The sequence below is a fragment of the Hemibagrus wyckioides genome, linkage group LG18 (assembly GCF_019097595.1).
Source record: "Hemibagrus wyckioides isolate EC202008001 linkage group LG18, SWU_Hwy_1.0, whole genome shotgun sequence".
NCBI classification, from domain to species: Eukaryota; Metazoa; Chordata; class Actinopteri; order Siluriformes; family Bagridae; genus Hemibagrus; species Hemibagrus wyckioides.
The window spans coordinates 8,752,275-8,761,938 of NC_080727.1; the positions used below are offsets into that span (position 1 = coordinate 8,752,275).

Here is a 9,664-nt window from a genome sequence, read left to right on the forward strand (position 1 = left end):
TTGAATTGCAGAGCCTTGAAATGCAAGCACTGTTAATACAATAGAATTTTTTTCAGTTTCTGCTATTCAGCACCTTTTTTTTGCTTCAAATACTTTTGTCGCTATTTTACTTCCATACAGACACCAAGCAACTTACATTTTTATCACAGTTTTTATATTGCAACTGAGCAGTTGAGGGTTAAGGTCCTTGCTCAGGGGCCTAGCAGTGGCAGATTAATGGACCTAGGAATCGACCTCGCAACCATACGATTAGTAGTCCTGCACCCTAACCACTCAGCACCCACATCACATGACTCTTTCTAGGCTGATATAAATCAGGTTCAAATAAAAATACAGACAACGGAAAAAACCACCCACCACACCACTACTGGGATTGTAAAACCCAATGACTGAACTCTTTACATTGTTTTTTTTTATTAATACAAATTTATAATTAAAATAAAAAAATCTTTGGCTCAAGAGCCACACTGGATTACAAAAAAAGACAGGCCAGTCTCATAGCAGATGGGAGATGGGAGAACTAACATAAATTACATGTGAAACCCATTACCTACAAAGTGAAGAAAACTTTTACGCAATTGTATTGGGAACAGTGTTGTTGGTCACCCTTTTATGCCAGGACAGTGAAGTTTATTAACTTTTCTTTTCTTTGGTTCATTACTTGTTAAAGTAGGGCTCAATGAAATAGCAAACATGACAAATGAATATCTGTGTGTGGAGATGATAGATTAGTTCTAGTTCTAGTTTTTAAAATCAGATCAGTGAAATAATTTGAAGACTACAGAAAATCACATACATAAATCAAAACTTGTAAAGCAGTTTTTTTCTTTGTTCCATGACATATTCTTGAACAAACTCATTACTAAGATGAATCCCTAACAAAATTCTGTTGTTTTCTGTTGGACCAATTCACTGTGAGTTTCTTTAATTAAAATAAGAGAAATATATATTGCAGGTCATGATTATATTATATTAATTGTTATATTTATGAAGCCAAATCTATGAGCACTGATCCAAACTAGTAAAATTACACAAGCAAATGATCCTTATGTGATGGAGAGCAGTAACAACATTGGCACTTGAAAAATAAAAATGAGATGTTTTCAAATCTAAGCAGAGCAACTTATACATTTACATTTCTGGCATTTGGCAGACGCTCTTATCCAGAACGATGTACAAAAGTGATTTAAGTCTCTATCAATGAATACATTAACACTGGTTCAAGAGGTCACAGACTTAGGATACCATTAGCCTAAAATTGGGTTTTTTATTTTATTTTATTTATTTTTTTTAAACATATAACAATACATAAACAGGGAAAAATAAGAGCTAGTTTAACTTCTTCAGGAAAAGGTAGGTCTTCAGAGTCGTTTGAAGACAGTCAGTGACTCGGCTGTTCGGACATCTAGGGTAAGTTCATTCCATCACCTCAGTGCCAGAATAGAGAAGAGTCTAGATGAATACCTACCTTTTACCCTGAGAGATGGTGGGACCAGTCGAGCAGTGCTAGTGCATCTGAGGGAGCGAGGTGCAGTGCAAGGAGTAATAAGATCTTTGAAGTAAGATGGTGCTGGTCCATTTTTGGCTTTGTAGGCAAGCATCAGTGCTTTGAATCTGATGTGTGCAGCTACCGGAAGCCAGTGGAGGGAACGCAGCATTGGGGTGGTGTTTGAGAACTTAAGCAGGTTAAAAACAAGCTGTGCAGCTGCATTTTGGATCATTTGCAGTGGACGAATTGCATTCAGAGGAAGACCTGTCAGTAAAGAGTTGCAATAGTCCAGTCTTGAAATAACCAGAGACTGAACAAGCACTTGAGTAGCCTGTGTGGATAGGAATGGTCGAATCCTTCTAATGTTGTACTCAAGAAACCGACATTAGTGTGTCACATTAGCAACATGGGAGGGAAAGGACAGTTGATTGTCCATGGTTACTGCAAGGTTGCGAGCAGTGGCTGAAGGGGAGATCATCAAGTTGTTCAGAGATACTGCAAGATCCTGGGCTGGGGATGAATCACCTGGGATGACCAGCAGTTCAGTTTTGCTGCACTGTAAAAAAAAAAAAAAAAATCCGTAAATTTTACGGTAAAATACTGCCATCTGGGTTGCCAGAATTTTACCGTAAATTGTACGGTGACACTGTTCACCACTTTATGGAATGCTTTATTAGCAACCGTAAATTTCACAGTTGAGACCTGTTGTTTGTTTACAACAAATTACTGTTAAAAAACAGACAGAATGTAAACCTGTTTACAGTAAACTACTGTAAAATAACAAATAAACTGTAAACCTAATTACAGTCTTTCTCAGATAAAAACCACAATACAACCGTATATCATATTATGGTATTTTATTGTAAAGTTCAAATTTACGGTAAATTACTGGCAGCTGTGGTTTTCAGAATTTTACCGTAAAAAATACAGTACAACACATTACAGTTGGTTTGCCTAGATTTTACTGTCAACAACTTTTTATGATAAATTACTACGTGAATAAAGTACACTGTAAACCAAGGCACAAAAATATCATTGTCAGACTAAAGCAAGAAAACATGTACATATTCAGTGTTAAAAACAGTTTGAATTGATCAAATACCTTGTCCAATACTCACAAATTAGTAATGAAATCTTGAAAAAACAGCATATGTCCATATGATAGATAATCCATGGTGAAATAAACAAACATTATGTATCAGGGCTTACTTGCCCTGGTTGAACAAGAGGAATAAGTCACTGACTCCAGACTTGTGTGAAGACATGGGATAGACTTGGACATGATGTTTGAGAAACTCGAAGCTACAGCATGTACTGTCACTAGTTCAGCTTGAGGACTTGCATGTTGTCCACTGTGGGCTGATATGGTCCTCTCTGCAGCCAGAAAACATACACAAAGCAAATGTTAGATTGATGCCTACAGAGAGATAAACAGCCTTCTAGTTATTAAATAAGTGGTTCAAATATGTTAAACTTTGCTCCAATGAATTATACATTAATGAAGGCAATATTTATTAATTAATTAAATAATAAATATAGTTTTGCAGGTTATTTTTTATAACTGATGGTCTCCGGGAGAAAGTTCTTATTTCAGAAACATTTCATATATATCATCATAAGCATTTATTTTATGTCTGTTGACATGAAGTCTAAACACAGTTGCCTCCACTGAAGCAATCAGTAATCAAATTTACTACAACACTGACCAGTAACCAGTCAAATGTACAACCACTTACCAATATTTATCCTCGACAAGACCAGCATCTGATCAAAAGGGGGGATTTGTAGAACAGGAAGGAGATTGATGAGGTCCATTTCAAGAACAACTGCTGGCAGATGACAGCAACAAAGACAGTAAGAAATATATATTGCCTTAACTGAATGTAAAATCATCTAAAGCATCTTTATGTAAGTTGTAAATTAAAGTCAAATGGCTATATTAAAAAAATAAATGGCTCAACAAGTGCCTCACCTGGTAGAGGTACAGCGTACCACATACTGTTATTCAGGCAGTCAAGCTTCAGTTCCAGCTTAAGCCCTTTGCTGCAAATCATCCCATCTCACTCCACTGTGTTTTTACTGAAACTGTCCAAAAAAGCAAAAATGCCAAAAAAGAATTACAATATTTAAAGTACACGAAAGGCGGCACGGTGGCTTAGTGGTTAGCACGTTCGCCTCACACTTCCAGCATCGAGTCTTGCTCCCGCTCACTGTGTGTGTGGAGTTTGCATGTTCTCCCTGTGCTTGATAGGTTTCCACCGGGTGCTCCAGGTTCGTCTCACAGTCCAAAGACATGCTTCTAGGCTGATTGGAGTCTCCAAATTGCCTGTAGTGTGTGATTGAATGAGTGTGTGTGTGCCTGGTGATGAGTTGGCACTCTGTCCAGGGTGTATCCTGCCTTGATGCCCAAGACCCCATGACCCGAGTACAAAAAAAAAAAATACAAAAAAGTGGTTTGCTTCTTGGAGTTTAAAATCTCACCATTTTCCTGGGTGTCACTGTGGGCAGCCAGTTGTTTACTCCAAGTCTATAACCTCTAAGGAGTGAAACACTTCAACTTCTTTTTATTTTAATAATAAAATAAATATATAATAATAAAATAATTTAGTCGTACTATTCCACTGTTAGTCATATTATCACTTATTTAAAAAAAAATCAAAACTGTGTTTCCTTCAAGTGTGTATGCGGGACTCTGGACAAACGAGTGTGTGTTGGTCCGTAAACTTTTGAAAAGCATGTGACTTGTGGCTGGGCTCTGATTGGCTTGTTTCAAATTGTCCTTGAACCCTGCCAGTTTTCTTAGTGAATCAATTTTTTTTAATATATTTAAGGTAGTTAAATATACTTAATATATTTAAGGTATAAGGTAGCTGTAATGTTTAATCTATATAATGTTACATGATTGACTAATTTGATAAATGCATAAATATACAAGTGTTCCTAACAATGTGGTGAGTGAATGTATACTGTATAAAGCTGGGAAAGTATTACTAATTAAGCACTGAGAGGGAGATCTCTTTTATAACGTTAACTGAGGTTTGTTGCATGGAAACAGTTTCGTTATGGTTATTAATTGTGTCATATCTTAATAAGATAACTACGTGTCAGACTAGACACTATGGGAACATGAATATGTACCGCAGGGCCGTGAGAACAGAACAGCGTCTATGAAAGCAGCGCATCGGCTAGCCCTGTAGGACTTCAGACCCACAATTTATGTGCAATGTGAAATGAGGGCCTTCCCACATACCACAAGCAGGACTGCCATCTAGAACCTTGCCCTAACCTGTAACAGTGGGACCCAAGATGAGGAACCGGGGGCTTGTCCACATAGGAAGGATACATTTTCAGCCAGAGCTAAAATGATCTTATGTGCAGCAGACCCTAAAGGAATAAAAAAAAATAAAAACTGCAAGGGAGGTTGGTCCTCACCATAGCGGAAGGAATAAGCTATCTTATAACAAGAGATAGTGAATAACTATCTCCAACAGCTCCAATTCCTGCTAACTCAGCCTGTGACCTTCATGACTGAAGCCAGCGTGCTTCACAGGACTCCAACCATGCGGTTCAGGAGCTTGGCTGGAAATACATCCATGTAAGTGCCGATTGAGCTTAATGACAGCACGATAAATAACCTTCAACAGCATGATTGCCACTGAATGTTCCTCTTAGGAAAGCAATTCAGTGGCAGACCGCCTATCATTGGCCACATTTAGCTTCTCAGTGTCTGATGTGGACAAAAATAATTCCTCGTTCTGCTCAGGAATACACAGGACTCTTAATATGTTCAGCTTGGCTGAAATGCAGTGTTGAGTTCCCTCGAAAGGGAACTCATTAAATTTACCTTAATCACAGCAGTAAAAGATGACATCATTAAGAGCGGTGTTGTCTCCTGAGTGTTGTGGTATCTCCACGCTTGTTTTGAGCCCACAAATCCCTGTTCTAGCACACATTCCACTCCATCCACCCCATTCTCCCCAGGACATGCCACTGCCGGTCAAGTATTCCCCTCCAGTGCATAAGAACCTAGGAGGTTTTTGTTTGTTTGTTTGTTTAAAAAAGCACTCTGCATTATTCTTTTTAGCTATATCTATTTATGAAAGTCACTGGAGATGACAACAGCTACAACATATTTAAAAATCAGCTTTTATGATCGATAATCAGTTTATAAATTTACTTTTAAAGCACTATTAGCAATTTATTAATACAGTTATAAGACTTTATATATACAGTCTTCAAATAAAGTGTTATTTTTTATGTTTCTTTTATTTTATTACATTTTATGCATCCATTACAACCTTATGTTGTTAGCAGCAGTATCATCACCTCGTCCTTGACTGGATTCTACACGCAGCTGAAATGCCTGCAGCACTCCTTCTGAGCACCAAATGTTCTGTGTCCAAGACCCCCAGCTTAAAGAAAAGAATAAATAATAATAACAACTGGTCCCACAAACTAGTGGCTCAAAATTTAGAATTAAGCATGTTCAGATGATTGACTTTTTATTTAATCTTACATACTTATTACAGTGAGGGAAAAAATTATTTGATCCCCTGCTGATTTTGTACGTTTGCCCACTGACAAAGAAATGATCAGTCTGTAATTTTAATGGTAGGTGTATTTGAACAGTGAGAGACAGAATAACAACAAAAAGATCCAGAAAAACGCATTTCAGAAAAGTTCTACATTGATTTGCATTTTAATGAGTGAAATAAGTATTTGATCCCCTATCAATCAGAAAGATTTCTGGCTCCCAGGTGTCTTTTATACAGGTAAGGAGCTGAGATTACAGTAGGAGCACTCTCGGGGAGTGCTCTTAATCTCAGCTAGTTAACTGTATGAAAGACACCTGTCCACAGAAGGAAGCAATCAATCAGATTCCAAACTCTGCATCATGGCCAAGACCAAAGAGCTTTCCTTGGATGTCAGGGACAAGATTGTAGACCTACACAAGGCTGGAATGAGCTACAAGACCATCGCCAAGCAGCTTGGTGAGAAGGTGACAACAGTTGGTGCAATTATTCCCAAATGGAAGAAACACAAAAGGAATGTCAATCTTCCTCGGTCTGGGGCTCCATGCAAGATCTCACCTCATGGAGTTTCAGTGATCATGAGAACGGTGAGGAATCAGCCCAGAATTACACTGGAGGATTTTCTCAATGATCTCAAGGCAGCTGGGACCATAGTCACCAAGAAAACAATTGGTAACACACTATGCTGTGAAAGACTGAAATCCAGTAACGCCCACAAGGTCCCCCTGCTAAAGAAAGCACATGTACAGGCTCATCTGAAGTTTGCCAGTGAACATCTGAATGATTCAGAGGAGAACTGGGTGAAAGTGTTGTGGTCAAATGAGACCAAAATCCAGCTCTTTGGCATCAACTCAACTCGCCGTGTTTAGAGGAGGAGGAATGCTGCCTATGACCCCAAGTACACCATCCCCAGGTGACAGGACAACTGCACCGCATCAAAGGGACGATGGACGGGGCCATGTACCGTTAAATCTTGGATGAGAACCTCCTTCCCTCAGCCAGGGAATTGAAAATGGGTCATGGATGGATATTCCAGCCTGACAATGACCCAAAACACACGGCCAAGGCAACAAAGGAGTGGTTCAAAAAGAAGCACATGAAGGTCCTGTAGTGGTCTAGCCAGTCTCCAGATCTTAATCCCATAGAAAATCTGTGGAGGGAGCTGAAGGGTCAGCCAGAAAACCTTAATGACTTGGAGAAGATCTGCAAAGAGGAGTGGGCCCAAATTCCTTGAGATGTGAGATGTGTGCAAACCTGGTGGCCAACTACAAGAAATGTCTGACGTCTGTGATTGCCAGCAAGGGTTTGCCACCAAGTACTAAGTCATGTTTTGCAAAGGCGTCAAATACTTATTTCACTCAATAAAATGCAAATCAATGTAGAACTTTTTTGAAATGCGTTTTTCTGGATTTTTTTGTTGTTATTCTGTCTCTCACTGTTCAGATAAACCTACCATTAAAATTACAGACTGATCATTTCTTTGTCAGTGGGCAAACGTACAAAATCAGCAGGGGATCAAATAATTTTTTCCCTCACTGTATGTGAGGAATTAAAACATGTTTGGTGTTAAAGTGACACTAAGGTATAAGATAATGTCAGGGTGAACATAGAGTAGGCCAACTCTTAGAGACATCTTAGGAACCAATCAGTTTGTTTTGTCATCAACAAATAATAATAACTTCACTAACCATGCAGTTAGGTAGCTTTCTGTTTAAGTTGTTAAGTTCTGTTAAGTTCACAACTTTTAATTCTTCCATTAATAACACTTTTTCACATCAGTGAAATTGATAGATGAAACAGACCTGCTTATTTAAAAAAAAACCCGAAAAACAACTGTAATGATGTGATACTACTACAGCTACAACTACAACTGATGTGACACTACATCCTCCAAATACAAACAAAGCACAGATACACAAGAGAGTTATAGTGCAATCTGTGAACTGCAGAGTGAAGTCATGTGTAATACAATGTGTTTACATACATATTCATAATTAAGGTTTTTACATTAAAAAAGCTGAGACTTGAAGGCTCTTACTATTCAACTATTTAACAGTCAGAATATAATGCTTAGCCAGTTAACCCAGGCACTACCTTGCTAGTATATTAACATTAACATCAACATTAACATTAATGTACTTGCTATCTACCTTATATCATGCATGTTATGAATGATAATTACCCTATGGTTTGTGCTGCCATTGTATGATATTGTTCTTCAACTTGATGTTTTGTTATATGCAGAACATTTAAGGTTGCTTCAGGACAATAAGAATTGTTTTCTGTTTTTTTTTGTACTTAAGAAATTGCTTTTCTAAACATAACCTTCAAGCATCCACTATGCCTTTTTTTTTTCAGTTAAATGAAAACAGTAAAATAAAATCATGGATTTTGTTTGCATTTGAAACTTTACCTGCCGGTATCAGATTGGACTGTAGAATAGGGCTGAGGATCCTTTGTGGAGCCCATGGGTTTAGTGCAGTGAAGGGCAATTCCGTTTAGGGCTGTGTCATCCCCAAATCCTAGTGACTCTTCAACCTGGAAGACAAGTGAAACATCTCTATCTATCTATCTATCTATCTATCTATCTATCTATCTATCTATCTATCTATCTATCTATCTATCTATCTATCTATCTATCTAACTATCTATCTATCTATCTATCTATCTATCTATCTATCTATCTATCTATCTATCAATATTATATAACAAAGCAAACTATTTTATAAATTTCTAATTCAGCAAAATTATTATTAGTTATTACTAATCTAGCAAAATGAGATGTACTTACTTTGAGTCTGAAGCCTGTAGCATAGGTCCCATAGGGACACATATCTCGATGTCCCCATGAGCCCCAGCCCATTCCATTATTAACTTGAATCGTGCCTGAATACGTCCTCTCAACTATCTGTCCATTGCTGACACTCATGAGCTGCCCAAAGCAGAGAACTAACATAGGCAAAACAATACTGCTCACAAACCCCATGATTTCTGATCAACCTAGATAAAAAAAAAAGTCAGGTTACTAGCTGCTCAAAATCTTCCTTGCTGAAACAAGTAACCAAATTCTATGCAAACTAAAGACACACTGAGACTGCTTATAACTGTTTATATGCTGTCACTTCCACAAAATGCTATTGGTTGCCTGAGTTACTCCTCTTTCTGTAAACTAAGAAACGTGACAGCATGCACATATGTGTACATAAATAGAAATAACCTGTTAACCTTTGGTCATCCAAATCCCAGATTTCAAAACATGAAACTAATAAACAGGATTCTAGATAAAAATGAACTAAGCGTTTTTCAGTAAGGCCTCGGTACACATTTTGACCTGGCCTGAAAATGGTTTAATTAACCTCAATGTGAACAACAACAACAGTGTAGTTGATAGACATATATGTTACTATTTGGGGAGAGATTTAAAAACCTTTTATCTTCACATGGAAATACCAATGAATGTAAGAATATGCCAAGGTTCTCCCTCTTCCCTTATTTAATTTAATTTAATGATGAATTGAATCGTTTACATTGTGTACTCTTTTAAATGGTTTAAATTGCTGATCTAGATTTCTATATCATTACAGGAAAATATATTTGAACATATTCAAGATTAGGAGATTGTTAAGCTCTAGTTTATCAAGAA

General features: G+C 37.5%; 1 protein-coding gene across 2 annotated transcripts; it reads right to left on the reverse strand.

Moving 5' to 3' along the window:
- Positions 1-5,374: 5,374 nt before the first annotated feature.
- On the reverse strand, positions 5,375-9,138 carry LOC131369595 (vitelline membrane outer layer protein 1 homolog). 2 transcript variants are annotated; one of them, XM_058416435.1, is made up of 4 exons: positions 8,813-9,138; positions 8,435-8,559; positions 5,816-5,901; positions 5,376-5,515 (listed from the first exon to the last, which is right to left on the reverse strand). In XM_058416435.1, the coding sequence occupies exons 1-4, from the start codon at positions 9,005-9,007 to the stop codon at positions 5,487-5,489; spliced, it is 435 nt and encodes a 144-aa protein (XP_058272418.1). In that variant the 5' UTR covers positions 9,008-9,138; the 3' UTR covers positions 5,376-5,486. The 2 variants fall into 2 exon arrangements, with proteins under 2 accessions (XP_058272417.1, XP_058272418.1); XM_058416434.1 differs by having other exon boundaries at positions 5,375-5,901.
- Positions 9,139-9,664: the final 526 nt, after the last annotated feature.

Excerpts from the sequence above, each read along its gene's own strand:
- LOC131369595 (XM_058416434.1), bottom strand. The coding sequence starts at position 9,007 with ATGGGGTTTGTGAGCAGTATTGTTTTGCCTATGTTAGTTCTCTGCTTT. Across the intron at positions 8,560-8,812 it reads CTACAGGCTTCAGACTCAAA|GTTGAAGAGTCACTAGGATT; the intron begins GTAAGTACATCT and ends CTTGTCTTCCAG. Across the intron at positions 5,902-8,434 it reads GTCCAATCTGATACCGGCAG|CTGGGGGTCTTGGACACAGA; the intron begins GTAAAGTTTCAA and ends CTTTTCTTTAAG.